We start from the raw sequence: 18,844 nt of genomic DNA, 5'->3' as shown, positions 1-18,844 counted from the left end.
ATAACTGAGAAGGTTTTTAGATATGTTTTCAATCTCAAAAGAAAAAAATGAGTATATATCGGTAGTAGTGGAGATTTTCCGGTTGAAGCACAATCTTTAATGAACTGTGAGTCATCACTGTGTGAGGTGAGGTTGAACTGAATGCATCATATCAGTCGACGGAAAATATTACAAAAATAATGAGTAATATTAAATTTTGAACAATTTCTTTCTGTTTAACAATAATGACTTTCCCTTGGGGTATGCATGTGAGGCTAGAGTGGTGAGGTATACGAACACCTCATGGGAGGCTAGCCCAATCATTACTATGAACTATTAACAAACGGGGTGCCCCTGGACCACTTTTTTGGAGGTGCTCTTATATCAGAAAACAATCATCCGATTTTGAAAATTTAAACTGGGAATATATATATAGTTTGTCTGTTTGCTCATGCATCATGCGAGAGGAAGCTGACTGATTACTTTCAAATTTCAGAATACATATGTGTTACCCCATAGAAGGTTTTAAGCCATTAACCGAGGCCCTAGCTCCCTTGAACATTGAGATATTAAAAATATTCATTATTTCTTCACTCCCAAGATGGGTGAAGTTGTGAACTAAAGAAATTCATTAAGGAAAAGATAGATTTATTCTTCTACTTCATTACTGAATATTTCTGCCGCCATTGCAAAGAAATAAGTTATGCATTTTTCATTGTCAAAGGCGTGCGTACTTTAGTTACTATAGTTCCTATTACCTATATTTCATAATTTAGTTCCTTTTTCAGGGTTCTGTCCAACCTCATCATGTATGTTACAATATCCAATAATTATAAATACTTACATGACCTGGTAAAAATTCCTCCTCTTCTTCTGCCTTTATAGTGTGTACATCATTAATTTTAAGATTAATCCGAGGTGGAATGTCATCATTTAATGAGATCTCAGATTTCTATAAAAATAAGATGAAAAAAACCTTACAAAAATGTTGAAATTAATTAATATTCAATAAAATATCTTTTTTATTCTGACAAACTTAAATATACCATTGTAAATTAAAAAAATATTTAAAAAAATGTCTTTCAACCCATCAAAGACAGAAAAGAAGACACAAATTATTTAACCCCTTCATAGTTTTTGATGAAATAACTCATCAAATAACTACCCTGATAAGAATTTCCTTGACGAAATAATTCGTCATCCACTTTTTTGCTGAAAAGTGCCACTGATGAATTATAAATTGACCCATTTAATTGTGTTTGTTGATCGGTTACTGTAACATATGCGAGTCTAGTTCCATTTTTACTCTAATTTATTGCTGAAGCGGTAGTAGCATATTGTTTCTCTTTTCTATATGTCCTAACAATGTATATTCATTATTCGGGTTATTTTTTACAAATAATTTAGTTGACATTCTTATGTCAAGCAGACTAATCTTTATGACAAAGATTTCATTAAAAAAAAAACTACCAAACCAGTTTTTGAGGTTTCACCTGTGGAAACAGACTGATAATTATGAGGTGCTTTTGTTTTTAGCTGTATATATGCTATCAGGAATTACCTGAAAGCCACAGACTGAAAGTTATTACACAAACAATCTCCTTTTTACAACTCATGGATTTGGAAAAGTGTTAGCCCAAAGAATAAAACTTTTATTGTATTCCCTCAATTTTACTCATGATGATAATTCTAATAAATCTCCAAAAAATAAAATCGATTATTGACTATCTTGTTGAAAAATTCAGAGATGTATATACACCAGAAAAAATTTTAGCAGATGATGAAAGTTTACTGGTAAGGTAGGCTAAATTTCATTCACTTTATTAGAATAAAATGAGCACACTTTGATATTAAGGCATTTCAGAGCCAGAAACTGGATATATGAAAATAAAATTTGATAGCATATGTAGATGCAGGCACACAAATTGTAAAAACTCCTAATCATGGCTACACCACTAATATTGTCATTACTCTTTTTTAAACTAGTAACCAACTAGTAAACAATAAAGCTACCCCACGAACATCCACTTAAATGAGGATGATATGCATGACATGTAAACAATGTGTAGTCTTGTACACTCAGGTGTAACATTCCTGTGACATGGTTTATTGAGCCCCAACAATCAAAGTCTATAGGTATCCATGGTTTAGATTTTAATTGTCTATAAAAGCAACTAAATTTTACTAGGATTTGAACTTTACAATCTTTTGACTTCAAAAATCAGCTGTTACAGCAGTGTTAATTAACTGCCTATTTGCAACTCAACAAATATTAGTAACAAAATATATATATACATATATATATATACAAACCTTTGTAAAAGTGATTATAAAAGCAAATCTCTATGTAGTGTATCTTTTGTACCAAATTACTATCTCTTTTTTCTTACACTGTACATTGTATTTTCATTTTTCAAATTTCTTCTTAATTTAACTGAAACACATTTACTTTTTATTTTTTTTACTTATTGTATTACCCATTAAATATAGAATCGCACAACCTTTTTTAAATTACCCCTTTCAATTATACAGATTTGGCCTTGAAATGTCCATCTGGATAATTGGTGTGCCACTGTATATAAAATCTAACACTTACCACTTCATTTTCAACTTTTAAATTTTCTGGTTTAACTAAGTTAAACTCTTCAATTGTTAGAGATATTTTTTGATTATTCATAATTTCAAGCAGTTCCTCCTCTTTCAGTTGTACTGAATCTATTTTCTGTAATAAAAAACAATAAATAAATATGTTTATGATTTATTGTACAATTTATAAATCTAAAAAAAATTGTGTATGTAATTCGCTTATCATACACAAACAGCGCAGCAACAGTTAAATTATTATTAGTATTAGGTGACTTTACTGTGCCAGGTTTTGTATGGAAAACCTAAGAAATGTTTCTTTTGCTAAATGTTGTCATACAAACCTAAATATTAAAAATGCTGTTGCTCACCATATAAATGGGTGTTGAAAACAACATTACTTTACAAGATGATGTTGTTTGTTACAAATTGTAAGCTTCTGCAATCAAATAATTTGTTAAACTGTTCGTGTAATTCTCATGATTTAGTTTTTCTAATCTTACTGACAGTAGTGTTAATATTGGTTACGGTGAAATTTTTTATCATGATAAATATAATTTATCACGATCATCAGAGATAATGTTACCTAAGATTTTGAAATCTAATTTTATTTCTCATAAATACTTAACAGATTATAAAAATATTCATCTTATAATAGTCAGCATTTACTAAATGAGAATATATAATTATGCTTTCTAATAAAAATTGATTGTAAACAATATTAATTTTTTTTATCGCAATATAAGCATGAAGCTAGTGCATGGAACATGGAAATGTCATTTTATAGTGTATGAAAAATGTCACACCTAAGCAGGATTTGATATTGATCATGAATATAAATTTATTAATAAGAAGAGAGTTCTATAAGCTACAAAAACAATATAAATCTACTTTAAAATTAAATAAAAATGAAATTCATACAGCGATAAAGATGAAAAAATAATGCTGAAGTGGCAATATAAACGACATATTTTCTGTTTGACAACGAAATTCAAATTAGACTGTGTAGAAGTAGTATGGAAAGGAAAGAAGGCGATGGTTCCAAATGTTGTCAAAGGGTTATTAAATATATATAAATGCTGTAATTGTATATGTTGAAGCCAAAATGAGAAGTTAATAATTCGCACTGTACTAAAATAACAACTGATTTTCCTTCTAAATCTGTAATAAATTTTTGAACTTCAAAATTGTTTAAATTTGTTGTATTAAATGATTTAGAACTGAAAATTTAAATGTAAATTTTTAAATTAAATATGATAATTAAAGTAAACAATACCTCAGTTGACCAGGCCGTTTAATTTCTAGTAGTATTGCAAATTATTTTTTATTATAATTATCGGAAGGCTGTTATTATTAGGGTTTGGGCCATAATTCCAACATTAACTGTTTAAAGTTCGTTATCAAATGTAATTCTGAAGGGTATACGAAACAAAAAAGTTACTACAGGGGTTTTAACTCGTTTTATTTCTATCGCGATTTTTCCGTCCTTCCAACTTTCATTGCTCATAAATAAAAAAAAAAAGCGTTGATGATAACTGATTTTCGCCATTATTTCCGGAAAACATTACATTAAAATCACGTATCGTTTCCTATTTAAAAAAAGAAATTGATTCAATATGACTGATCCAAGACAGCTGACAAAATATTTCAAACTCATCCATCAGAACTACGAAGATCCATCTTTATTTCTACCTTCTAATATTCCACCACGGTTCCAAAATAAAAACCAGTTTCCAAACTTTAATTTTACTCCGTATGGAAATGTCATCAGGCTAAGGAAAATAAAAACCGTTGAAGATTGAAAAGGAACGTAAACTAAACACTATATATGCTTGCAAAACTTATGTTACAAACTTCTTTCATTATGTCTGTTGCAAATAACATTTTTCTACGCTTCACTTTGTGTAATACTGAACGTATTTTAATGTATTAACCTAATTCTCTCGTAGATCTGTATTCCTGTTTGACAGAACGACCTTTAAATAACGGGATTATTTTCATACCGGATTTAGAATTGCACGAAAAAAGTAACCGTAGTTAAATTGTCTGTATGGAATCGCCTCTGATTTTCATTAAATCTGATACATAATCTAGCTTTGTTTAAGACGTAAGTTACGAGTTATAAAACAAATCTGTCGTCAGAAACCCCTTTCACCCTAATCAAATCCCTCATAATTCACATAGTACCCGCACACAATGTTTTGTTATTTCGCACTACACGCGTGTAATATACAGGTAAACGTGAAAGATCGAAATTTAAGAATGTCGACCGATATTTCTCTGGTGAATGTAGACACATACCAAATACCTCGGGTTAAACATTTAAATATTCACTGACATTATGATACATTCGGAATTTCACCGGTATATGTCGACAAACACAAATAAGCTGTGGCGGGGATTGAAACGATAACTAAAAATTAAAATAGAAAATTACCCGATAGCGATCTCTAAGGTTAACAGATTTCGAAATATCCTGGTAAAAAAAAAAGGCTGTACTAAAAAAAGTAATAACCTACACTCGCTTAGCTCGCTAACCTGGTTTAATTAACGTAATAAAATAAGCAATAAAATAGTTCGGAGAACCGTATCTGCAGTATTTATTCGGAAATCTGGTATAAAATTCAATAAACTGGGGTAAAACCCTGTATTTTTGGTAAGACCTCCGATAACTTTGATAAATGAATAATAAACCGGTAAAACTTTTAAAGCATTGTATTCTGAAGAAGAAAAGAAACATTGTTGTTAGTTGAATCGAACAAAGAAAAACCTTTTCACTTCTCTTCACCAGTCGTAAATCGGAAACAAAGAATTTCAGGCATATTTTTATATTACATTTCTCCGTTATTTGCACGTGTAGAAAAGTTTATAATAGATCCGGCAGAACAATATGTACACCCTTTGAAAATAACAAGCGATTTTTACGGGGCTATTATCCTTTATATAACGGTACGGAATTTAATAGCAGTATAACTAAAAATTAAAGCAGGTATAAAAAATTAATATATATTTTACAAACACAAATCCCACCGCCTACGTGAAAGATTTCGTCTACGCTAATTGAACATATTAGAATCATTTATAACAGACAAGAAGTTAAAAAAAAGTATTAAAAATAGAATATACAGTTATTGCTTAGCATTTATTCTGTTACAAATTAACAGTTTAAAATATTTTACGGTCATAACCCAAATCCATCATTAGAAGCAGATATACAGCTTGTACGAACGTGTAAAGGAAACTAATGGAAAAAAAACGAAATTTAAAATTCAACTAAAAACTAAATATAAATAAAGATTTACTGGATGTCCCACCTGACGTTTATATAATATAAAGACTGTCCAAAAACGAAGTAAAGCAAAAAATAAATACGATAAAGGAAAAGTTAATTTACTGAAAAACAGCAGAAATAGAAGCAGGACAACAAGTAAAATACATTTAACGACCCCGAAAGGTTAAACCAAATACAACAGAAAAATCCTCCAATACAGAAAATAATCTGCATTTAAATTCTCTTGCAGAACCTTCGTATTCCAAAACGGAATCCATTTCGAGCAGCTGAAATAAGAGATATAACTATTAATTCGGAAACGTCTCGACAGAATTAGATTCAACCAAATTAGAGGCCTCTTACCGTACATTTTTTCATTATAACAGATTTGGTATTAAATCGTTTATAAAATCTGAATAATATTTACGACTACGTATTAAATTGTTTTCATTATATCCGATTGTATAATGTAAGTGAAAATTGTCGTAAGTATAGACGGAAGTAATTGTTTTAAAATTATTAATCGTATGAAAACGTTAAGTACGAGATAAAAGAGGTATTGTTAACGGTCTCGGTTCGACTGTTGAATTCTTTACTAGCAATTTAGATGCATACGGTTGAGAAAAATATGAAAAATTGTTATAACATTTTATTGAGAATTCTGAACTGCCTGACCGCAATCGAACCCGGGACCTTCGGATAAAAGGGCGAGATGCTACCACAAGCCACGGAGGCCGGTAACCGTCGCTTAATATTCACGCATTTTTTTTTTTTACTAGAGGGTTTTTTATTTACGAATTTTGATAATAATATAACATAATTCCAAGTCTAAACTGAAATCGAACCCAGAATTATTTACTGTACAAAAAGGACGGAATTCTGACGAACTTCAGACGCAACGTCACCCTCACTGCTTTAAAAATATGTAGAGTAAGAGATTCCTCCATTTTTTAATTACGCAACAAACTTCGAAACTTAACAAAATATTTTTTTATCGCGGATTCATTATTTTGATTTCACCGACCGATAAAATGTACGGGATGAGTATTTTTTTCACAGAAAATTTATTCCATTAGAAATTGTTAGGTCAATTGACACCCTTAACTAACAGCCGACACATATAATACGTATTACAATTGAAAAAGGAAATAATTTTTACTACTACCGTTCTGGTTGACAAAAAAGATGTACATTTCATTTTACATTCTCAGATTAAATGTATCGCGTAACCGACTTATATCCGAAACTTTTTGGTTCCAAATGCCGTTAATTTTTTACGTACGAAAATATTTATCTACTAGACCGTCATATTATTAAAAAAAAATTTAAGTTTGGGCATGAGCCTTTAGGCGTTAAACGAAAAAATAAATATCGAACTTGGATATTGTAAAATAAGAAAAGCGTTAAACAGGGTAACCAAGTCGGTTTTCCGTTTCTTATATATTCACATAAGACATTTTATTATGTTGCATTCTTTTACAGATTTAATATTTTTCAAAAATGTTACCTTGCAGCTTACGTAAACGGATCGATTAAAAAAAAAGTAATCAAACCGTTACATACAGGTAAAATAAAATAAAAATACTAAACGACAATCGAAGTCGCTTGAATTTCCATCCGGTTGGCTCCATTCACGTATAAAAAAAGGAAACATTAAATATTCAAACTATTTATATTTAACAAGACCTCCTTGCAACAGATCGAGTAAGAAGACGCCAAAAAAAAGTTATATGCATCGGGCCCCGTAAAAAAAAAATTACTATCGATGGAGACGGATTATAATTTTGACAGTTTTATTCGCTTTTTGTAAAACGGCTAAAAAAAATTTAGACTTTCAAATTACTTTCCTATAATCTTCAATTTTATGATGGAACAGCCTGAGGGTGTAAATGCAGGAAAACGTTTTTGTGAGAACTAATTGAACGGCAGTCGATTAACCGGTTGTTCTAATAATCATTTATCCAACATTGTGTGTCGTTTTCAATTTTTCTAATATCTAAGAATTTTATTACGACCAAAATCATTTTATAAAAAAAAAGTCATTATCATCGTCAATTATCCGGTGCCAAGCTGTCTATTAAAGAATTAATGTTTCATTACTTTACTTGTTGAAAAGATATTTAATTCGCAATAATTAAAATAGCGATTAAATATTTAAATAAAAATTTATAACATTCAAATTTATATATACGTTACAGTCGATTACCCGGTTCTTAATAGTAATTTATTCTAAGGGAATTATTTATATATAGGAATATTTTTATTTTAATGTTTTAACAAATCGTTCATTTTTAGCATGCGACAGAATCGAGGCGCATTTTAATTACGTAGTTCTAAGCTTTCTATTAAACTAAAAAAAATTATTACATTTATTTTAACAATGAATTTGAAGTAACTTTCAGTTATAATAACTTCTATTCCCTTCCACAACATCGCCCACTCAATCACTCTCATCCTCTCTCTGCGTGTGTGCGTGTGAGTGCGCGCGCGGGCGTGATATTTATATGTTTGTATTTTTTGTTTTAATTTTCTTGCTCAAAATGCATTTTAACAAAACCTTTGTTAAATTTACCGTAACAATTTTCGACACTTTTTTAAATCTTTTAATGACTTTATTTCTTTTTAGTTAATACGATACAGTGTGATAAATAGCTAAAAAACTAAAAATGAACACAAGCTGGGAATCGAACCGAAATCCCGGTATCTAACCCTCTGATGAAATTACTTATTTTTAATTTATAACTCCTGCACGATTGTTTAATTACGCGTTATTGTTTAGATACGGGCTATGTATATCGGGTTATATTTAGACTTATCAGATGTTGAGGAAGACAAACTTATGCCCGAAATTGAACCGAGGACCTTCAATATACTAGTCGGTTGTTCCACCTAATGAAATAATACCGCTGTATCCTTTTCGTTTAGAATTCATTTAAAGGGAAAAAATCGTTTTTATTTTTATAAACAATTAAGAATATAAAATTTTATCTTGAAAAAACGAGTACGTAGTTGAATTATATTACTTAAATTTTTAAAAAATTTCGAAGATCCGTTGATCACAAGAAAGTTTTTTTGGAATTTCTTTATTTCGCGCCGTTAGAGTTGCACGTAATGAACGAAATGAAATGATAATCATTTAAACATGCCGAACCCGATTTCTGAATCGAACACAGGATCTTCAGTACAACAGTCGATCGTTATAGAACCCACTACCAATGTGATTTTTTCTGTTAGATTATTTAAAAATCCATATTAATTGTCGATCTATATTTCATTTACACTATTATGTAAGTTATATGAAGGCACAGCTAGTTTATCATGGATAATCTCAGGATCTAATGGGCCGATCTCAAATAACCCTTCATTATTTAAAAATGTCTTCCTGAGTGAAAGACCAATGAGAATTTCGTTACATTCTATTCTATTTAAAATACTACCCTTCTGCCAGTTTTTCTACAAAATCAATGCGCTTCGAATGTCTAAAAATGAAAAAAAAATTTTCGTGTATATTTGTGATGCATAATTCCTTCTTAAAAGCATAAATAATCAGATAAATCACGGTCGGTAAGAATTGCTTCCACGCGTAGTCAAACCAGAACCGTCATGTTAGTAGGTTGTTTGATACAGTCAACGTGATTTTTTGTGCCTCGTAATAAATTTTAAAACAGAAAAATTCAATTAAAAAAATTAACGGTAAATTTTTTTTTTAATGTTACGAAGAAAATTTAAACACAATAAATAATTATTTATTTATTTTTTTAAAATTAATGAGTGTAAACTGGGTTGTAACATTTTTAAATTAATAAATTATTTGAATACACACATAAAAAGAAAAAACATCTGCAAATTATCGTTTCAAAAATAGTAATAAAATAAAAAAAAGTAATTAAAACTCACCTTAATCAGTAATATCGCGACAAAAAGAAGTAAACTGGATGACGTTCCCTCGAGTCAGTAACAGTCTTACAAATTGAGTCTACGAACACACGTACTACACTTTCCCGTACACTTATACAGCACAACTGCGGGACACACATATTTCTCTGTCATCCCCCACTATGGCAACGAATGTCACGACATCTTTACCGTTACTTTTAAACAACAATATTATTCCATTTAAATTTTTTTCGCTTTATACGTTGTCCATTTATCAAACGTTGTCTAATATCAAATAAGTTATTATCAATCTTGCGGAACTTATAATTACATTAAATATGAACGAGAAAAAATTTCCATTTAACCTATACAAGAAAGAGTTATAACAAAATTTACGCTTATTTAATTACACCTAATAATCAACTTATTACGTAATCAAGCTCAACATACAATACATGTAAATGCAGACCCGGACACGCGCGCACATAAAATCGTGTTATTAAGTATTATTATATTAGTTTAAATATTAAATCAGGGATTAAAAAGAAATAAAATTATTTTTTTTTTTAGATGCAGCATGACCTCCACGCTATAAGAGAAGCAGCTGCTTACCTGCTACAATAAAAGTTCCGTATTAGATACCCGGTTAGGATCTGGAAAATTTATAATAGCGCAGTCTCTGATGGCTTCAATAGTCATCAGTTCTAAAGAAAATAACAGAGCCACATCTTTTATGATGCAAATTATAGAAACCACGAATGGTACGTAAGGAGGTAATGATTAGTGTTATTTCTAAATTTCATATCTACCCGACCACCATATTTCACGGTTAAGCCAGTCTACAATATACAGAGTGTCCCGTATAAAACGCAACCCAACCTTATTTTGGTAGGTATTGAAATAATAAAAAGGCATGTGCAAATGTAAATGTAATTTTTATTACTACCATCCATTACCTTACATTTAGAATAAATATTCGAAGTGGCCGCCATCTTCTTGAATACAAGCTTCAATTCTTTATACGGCGTTTCTTGCAACTTTTTTCAAAGTTTGTGGCTGGATATTTAATACAGCTTGTTCGATATTGACTTTCAATCGTTCAAGTGTTCGTGGTTTGTTGCTGTAGGCTTTTTCTTTGAGGTAACCCCGTAGAAAAAAATCCACCGCAGTCAAATCTGGAGATCTTGGTGGCCACAAGCCTCGACCGATAACACGATTACCAAAGAATTCCTCGACGAAATCAGAAGTTGAACCTGCGTAGTGCGATGTCGCACCGTCATGTTGTAGCCGGCAGTGTCTGAGTTCCTCTTCCAAGAGTGCGATGAACCGAAATAAAATATCCTGATATCGTTCTGGATTAATGGTGTACTAGAAAAGAATTGGACCGATTATTTTCTTCCGTGATATCGCGCGCCACACGCCCGTCTTCTGCGGGTGTAATTGTTTTTCGTGATAAAAGTGGGGATTTTCAGCGCTCAAAATTCTACTGTTTTGGCTGTTTACGTAGCCGTCCAAATGAAACCGTGCTTCGTCTGTGAAAAATAACAAATCCATAACATTAATTCCCTCACGCAGAAATCGACGGAACCGTTGACAATATTGTAGCCGTTTTTCTTTGTCGGGATCATGAAGTCGATGAACCGTTTTAATGCGATAAGGTCGTAATTGTAATCGTTTGGTCGCCGATGAACAGTCGATTTTTGACAAATTAATTTCAGCAGACAAACGTCTACTCGATTTATTTGGCGAGGCGAATAATCGGTCTTTGATTTCAGCGACTGTATCTGTATTCAACACTGACCCAGATCTTTTGTGTTCCTTGTTATTAACAGAACCGGTCTCTCTAAATTTTGCGACTAACCTTAATACTGATGTTTTGTTAGGAGCTGGTTTATCTCGGTACTTATGGCGAAAGAAATCTTGCACTGCAACCGCTGATTTCGTACTGAAGTAAGACTCAACAGTGAAAACACGTTCATGTAGCGAAAACACCATCTTGTCTCTAGCAATACACTGAACGTTATGATTGCATTGTTGTTACTATCGGTAGTGTTCTACTGCATCGCCGCGATGTTCATAGGTTGGACGAGTCCATTTCAGTAACGAGTAAGGGAGTAAGCTTGACTTTTGAAATTTCATCGATGAGTGATTGATGGGTTGCGTTTTATATGGGACATCCTGTATTTTATGAATCAATTTGAAAGTGACTGGCACAAAATTCCGGTAGTTAATGTGTCCACAAGGAAGTGAAATATATATATAAAGTTTTGAACTGATGATGGTTTTAAGAACTGACGGATGTGTCGAAATTTTCCGAAAGAAAAATCATGGTACCCAATACAATGGGTAGCTTTGTTATTAAATCTCTCTAAAACTTACCTTGAAATTTACGGATTTCTTTCATAAAATGCTTAGAAATAGACTTCAAAAATTTTTCGGGGAAATATGTTAATTTTCTTAATATCTAATTGGGAGTTTAACTATGATTTCTTTATAACACACATTTGTTTTGGATTTCTTACAGATATTTGGTGGTGAAGTGTGTTTATATATATATGTAAAAAAAAATAAAAACTACATGGTAAAGAAAACTCGTTAAGTGTAAAAAACAAAGAGGTTGAAGAAAGTAAAATCAATTTTAACCGAAGAGGAACTTTTAACAAGTAAAGTTGTACGAAAATCTAACAGAGTAAAATTTAATTAAAAAGGGTACACAAAAGCACCATAAAGAAGACAACAGTAAAGAGTTCTTCTATAAAAACCCTAGTAGGATTTAAACAAGAACCTAGAAGGATCTAAACTAGGAGAGGCTGTAATTTAGAGTATAAAACAAAGAGGTTCAAGAAATTCAAAACAACTTAAACCAAATAGGAACAAGTAAAGTTATAAAAAAACCCAACCAGAGTAAAATTTAATTAAAAAGAGTACACAACTGTTTCTTTTGTCTCATCTTTTTAAAAAGTAATAATAGAATACTGAAAAAAAATAATAGATTTCTGCAGAAAGTAAAACAAAATAAATTAATTAGACTGAAGCGATTAAAAAGGTTCTCCAAGACGTAGGTATTGTTGTTATGTTTTTAAAACAAGATCTGTTTAGAAAGTTAATTTCCAATCACGAGTTGGAAAACAGAAAAAGAAGATGGTCTGGAAAGAAATAGACTGGAGAAGAGAGAAAAAATGAGTTAAAAAAAAACAAAAAAAAATTATCATTAACATTGTCCATATATGCCTAAGATTATAACAATGACATTCCATTAAATGTAGAAAAACGAGATTTTTATAAATGAAACAAACCTCATAACAATCTACTTTTTTATATGAGGCCACCACATTTAAACCCCCATGGCTGGGACACTGAAAAATTTAAACGGAAAAGTTAAGACTATGCAGATTCACAATGTAGATCAGGCAACGAGGGTAGCTTTAATTTAGTTTTAATTATCTAACTGGTACAGGATAAATGCATCTGGTCATAATATAATACAACCAACTGTTCTTACGAAAAGGAATCGTGTACATTTTAAATAAAAAAGTAATCTGTTTTTTGTAGAACTTTATTTGATTAAAAAAATAAATAACTTTGAATGTACATATGAAAATTAATCAAAAACATAATTTTTAAATAATAAGAGTATATAAATATAGTTTAATCCACTTAAATATTTAAGTGGAAGATTAAGTTTTCATTTCACATACATATTGTAAAATCAGACTATATAATTCTGAAATCTCTTAATTTATGAACAAAATATTATTTCTTAACATCACATAATAATCGCAATTTATATATTATACATTTCTAAAACTGAAATATAATAAACTAATTTTTTATTACAATAAAATACTCTATTTCATAAAGATATTTATTTTATAAAAAATTGAATACATATAAAATATAATAAAAAATATTATATTGCGATAGTAAAATTTTAGTCAATAATTTTGAAAAACTGTTGAATCTGCTAAAAAATCCAGTAAAAAGCTCAACTATTTGTAACTAGTAACTAAACTAGAAAACTCGGTCCCCTGAATAAACAAGAAATAAAGAATAAACAGATCTCTAAAAATTAATAAAGCATCCGCGTGAGGACCCAATGACTGTTTAATTTTTAAAATTATGATTATTAGCTAATTAATCAATGATCTATTACAGAAAATATTTGGAAGACAAAAAAAAACCTGCCAGAATGGCCAGTCTGCCCCAATTCATCCTTGACACAAAAGAGGAGACAAAATTTACAGTGGAATGTCTCTCCTTTCAGTAACCTTTAAAATGTTATAAAACTTGTAGAGAATACAAAGAAGAGAAGAGCACATCAATAAACAAATTGGGAGATATATCAGGGTGGTTTAGAAAGGGAAGATTCTGTGTGGAAAAAATAAATAGTAAAGAGATTTTTTTGCCTTTACAAAAGATCGTTCAAGATTCAAATAGAAATGGTAAATGTATTTGCTGAAATATATTTCTTAAAATTTATAACGAAATATTTCTTAAATAGATGTATCGGAATATACCAGTAGCAACAAAGTATCATCTAATCTTAAAGATTCTCAATTTTTTTAGGTGTTAAAAAAAATGTAATTTTTTTATATTTTCTGATATTATATATTTTGAAAAATATTTTGGTAAATTTACAAGCATAAATTCAAAATAATTGCAAAGTTATACACATTTAACTCTTAATTGCTGTCATCTGGTCATTTTTAACCTGAGAGGTATATTTTTGTTGGCTATGTTGCAATGACAGTTGCTACTTCCCCGATTTCATTGTCCACTCTATTCAAGGGTGTTTCAAGGCCAGCTATGTGCCATGTACATAGAAAACTTATTAGTTTATTTTTTACGAGAGTTCACAATCAAACCGATGATAGTAGCAATGTTACTTTTTTTTGGTAATAAAATCGTCATTGTATTTTTTACATTTTTAACAAATTATGAATTTACTGAGTATAAGTACCTCTTGTGAATGTAGTAAAAGCTTGAATGAAAATGAAATTGAAGATATCTTAATGAACTGATGATCTGTAGGACCGTGAACCTATATTTAGTGAATATGATAGCGATAGTGAATGTGACATAGAAAGTCCTGACAATGTATGTGAAATTAAAAACAAAAACTCGATGAGTGTATCAGATGAATTGTTGAAGAGGAAATTAGACAAAAGTCTGTTTATGAAAAAAATTGTTATAAATGGAGTACTGAACTAATGTTATTAGGACTCATCTTTCTCAAATAAAAGAAACTGCTAAAAACTTGAATCTCTATTAATTCAATTTATTATTGGGAATTACTGTTTACTGATGAAATGTTATACATTATATTAGAACATAAAATTATTAAAGTATCACTAAAACTACTGCTCCGCAACTTCCTTTGTTAATCACATTGATAATATTGAATTAAAAGCTTTAATGGACTACTGTATTTATTTGGTATATTTAATTCTAGTAAAGAAGATGTGAGGAATCTACAGAAAGTGATGGAACTGGAAGTGTTATAATCAGGGAAACCATGTCCCTTCAGCGGTTTTTATTTCTGTTAGTTTTAACGGCACTAAAGTACACTCCAGTATACTAGATGGTGACAAAACCGCTCATATTTTCAAATTAATTAAAATGTTAATCTCAAATTGACGGTCGAATTATTCTCCCACCAAGTATCTAATTTTAGACAAGATGCTTATCAGTTTTCAGGATCTATGCACCTTTTGAATGTTCATGAAAAATAAGCCCTGGAAATATGGACATATATTTAAGAAAATCACTTGCCTTAACTCATATGAGACGTTGACTTGAAGAATCCAGACTTCCAACATCGCTGACTTTATTATTAGAAATGTATTAAAAATTAAAAAAGGAAAAATCGAACTTGAATTGCTATAGAAAAACCACAGGCGATGAGATATGTGCCCATCAATCAATGACAACAAACATCTCAACGTCTGTAGTGAGTGTGAGACCATGTATGGAAGTACAAATAACTTCGTAAGAAATGGTTGCAAAAATGAAGATCTTGAATAAAATTTATTAAATTTTTTCTTCATTAAAAATTTTTCAATACATATTTGTCTCCAGTTAGTTTTGAAATATCATAATTTATTGTTACAAATACATTTCATTCAAGAATCAGACATCTTCAACTTTCATGATACAGAGAAGATTTTTCGATTATTTAAATTTTTAATTAATTCGTTTATTTTATAATACGTGTAAAAAACTTTCATTAGTAGTCGGTAATTAGAAAAAAAATCATTAAAAATGTTAATCTTTTTATCAAAAAACATGTTTGTAATTTTCATACATATATCACATATTTAGATCAAATTAGTTTTATTAATTTATATATATTCTAAACATTATGGTGAATATTTTATTTCTTAAATGCAATGATAGATATTTGAAATAATGTATATTAAATAATATGATGTTTTACATGCTACAATCAGGTAATCTCATTAAACTTTATATAAAACCACAAAATAGCCACCTTTGTATGTTTTTGCATTGCAAATATGGTCAATAATTTTGTCAACCAAAAAAAAAAAAAAATTTAATATTGTGAAAGATTGTGAGAATTTCAATTTGTGGGTCAGCTGTGAACCGACGATAGCATTAATGTAATAATAGCAGTAAAGAGTTAAAGTGGTAAAGAAGTAGATCAAATTTCAGAGTGTGGTAAGAGACCTGGCATTTCAAGTCTCTGCCCTCTATTGTTTAAGTTTGCAGCTCCTATACTTTCCAAAACCTTTTTCTATTGTGAATAGAATATATTTGAGAATATAATAGCAATAATAACAACAGTTTGAGACATGTATTTCAAAATGTTAGTTTCTGTTCATATTCAAGTTTATGAGAACTTTTAACAATGTTAGTGTGTAACAAAAAGAGGAAAATAACTCACGACCAGGAGATAAGATAAGAAAACATTTTTAAGAAATTGACACATGAAAGAAGCAGTCATTTTTTTTACATGTTGATAACAAATTTAAAAAAAAGGTTTTTGAGGTCAATACAAACAACAGGCGCAGGAATCCTCCTATTTGTTTTAAATATGCAAGTAAACTTTAATACAAAATCAGAATGAGGTATTAGATTCATTCAAGATCAACGTTATTTGTGAAAATGAATTTGACAAAAACACATGTAACGTGTGATTTGTATAAGAAATCTCACTTGTGAACTTAACAAATATTTTAAAAATTAAATGACTTTTGACAAAATTTACAAATATAATTTTTGTCTTTTGTATGAATATTAAGATGTTGCTTTAAATTAGAATTATAGTTAAAAACCTTATGGCAGAAATTGCAAACACAATTTTTCTCCTTGGTATGAATATTAAGATGTAATTTTAAAGTGCTTTTGCAATTAAATGACTTTTGACAAAAGTTACAAATACAAATTTTCTCATTAGTTATGAATATTAAGATGTCGCTTTAAATTACAAGGCCGATTAAAAACCTTATAGCAGAAATTGCAAACATAATTTTTCTCCTTGGTATGAATATTAAGATGTAATTTAAAACTGCTTTTGCAATTAAATGACTTTTGACAAAAATTACAAATATAATTCTTCTCTTTTGTATGAATATTAAGATGTATTTTTAAATTGCTTTTGTGATTAAATGACTTTTGACAAAAGTTACAAATATAATTTTTGTCTTTTGTATGAATATTAAGATGTATTTTTAAATTGCCTTTGTGATTAAATGGCTTTTGACAAAAATTACAAATATAATTCTTCTCTTTTGTATGAATATTAAGATGTATTTCTAAATTGCTTTTGCGATTAAATGACTTTTGACAAAAGTTACAAATATAATTTTTGTCTTTTGTATGAATACTAAGATGTAATTTTAAACTGCTTTTGTGATTAAATGACTTTTGACAAAAGTTACAAATATAATTATTCTCTTTTGTATGAATATTAAGATGTATTTCTAAATTGCTTTTGCGATTAAATGACTTTTGACAAAAGTTACAAATATAATTTTTGTCTTTTGTATGAATATTAAGATGTATTTTTAAATTGCTTTTGTGATTAAATGACTTTTGACAAAAGTTACAAATATAATTATTCTCTTTTGTATGAATATTAAGATGGTTTTTTAAACTGAATTTGCGATAAAATGTCTTTTGACAAAAGTTACAAATATAATTATTCTCTTTTGTATGAATATTAAGATGTATTTTTAAATTGCTTTTGTTATTAAATGACTTTTGACAAAAGTTACAAATATAATTTTTGTCTTTTGTATGAATATTAAGATGTAATTTTAAACTGCTTTTGTGATTAAATGGCTTTTGACAAAAGTTACAAATATAATTCTTCTCTTTTGTATGAATATTAAGATGTATTTCTAAATTGCTTTTGCGATTAAATGACTTTTGACAAAAGTTACAAATATAATTTTTGTCTTTTGTATGAATATTAAGATGTAATTTGAAACTGCTTTTGTGATTAAATGACTTTTGACAAAAGTTACAAACATAATTTTTCTCTTCTTTGTGCGTAATAAGTTGTGTTTTTAACTTATTTTTTCCAAGAATAAGAGACTTTTGACAAGAGTTAGAATTATCTTCTTTCTCTTTAGCATGACAGTTAACATGCCTCTTTAAATAACATTTACATCTGAATCTTTGATTGCAAAATTCACAAACCAATTTCTTTCCTTTATGCTGAGGTAACTCATTTTCATTACTTATATCCTTCACTAAATTTTCTGTTCTTAAATCGCCATTCGCACACTTGCATTCACTGGTTTTTTGTTTTATAATTCCACCATATACTGAATTATTTACACATCTCTTACAATTGTTAGTACTTGCAGTGATGGTTAATTTATCAATAATAACCTGTAAAAATAAAACAACAATTAAAAAGTAATTATCAATTAATGTAAAATTATTTCCATTACAATAACATTATTGTAAAAAGCCGCAAAATATGGATAAAAAACTGAATATTTTAAACATATATTCAAAATAAACATCGTTTTGAATATTATTTAATGATTCACAAGTAAAGTTTAACGTAATAACAAACTTTACTAATCCTATTGCATATCTATACACATAGCTAAAACTTTAGAGATTGTCTGGGCTAAAGGTATCCAAAAACAATGGCCTATA

The 18,844-nt window shown here is 29.3% G+C and overlaps 1 protein-coding gene across 1 annotated transcript in view; it reads right to left on the bottom strand.

Moving 5' to 3' along the window:
• Positions 1-18,844, bottom strand: part of LOC142317882 (uncharacterized) — a 111,649-nt gene that overhangs the window by 8,410 nt on the left and 84,395 nt on the right. The window contains exons 14-15 of the mRNA XM_075354427.1: positions 18,374-18,568; positions 824-931 (exon numbers count right to left, since the gene is read on the bottom strand). Coding sequence (XP_075210542.1) covers positions 824-931; positions 18,374-18,568 — 303 coding nt within the window. The remainder of the gene's footprint in view (positions 1-823; positions 932-18,373; positions 18,569-18,844) is intronic.

This window comes from Lycorma delicatula, chromosome 1, assembly GCF_047948215.1.
Source record: "Lycorma delicatula isolate Av1 chromosome 1, ASM4794821v1, whole genome shotgun sequence".
NCBI classification, from domain to species: domain Eukaryota; kingdom Metazoa; phylum Arthropoda; class Insecta; order Hemiptera; family Fulgoridae; genus Lycorma; species Lycorma delicatula.
Note: the sequence above shows the minus strand (reverse complement) of the source record. Positions and strands in the feature narration are given on the sequence as shown.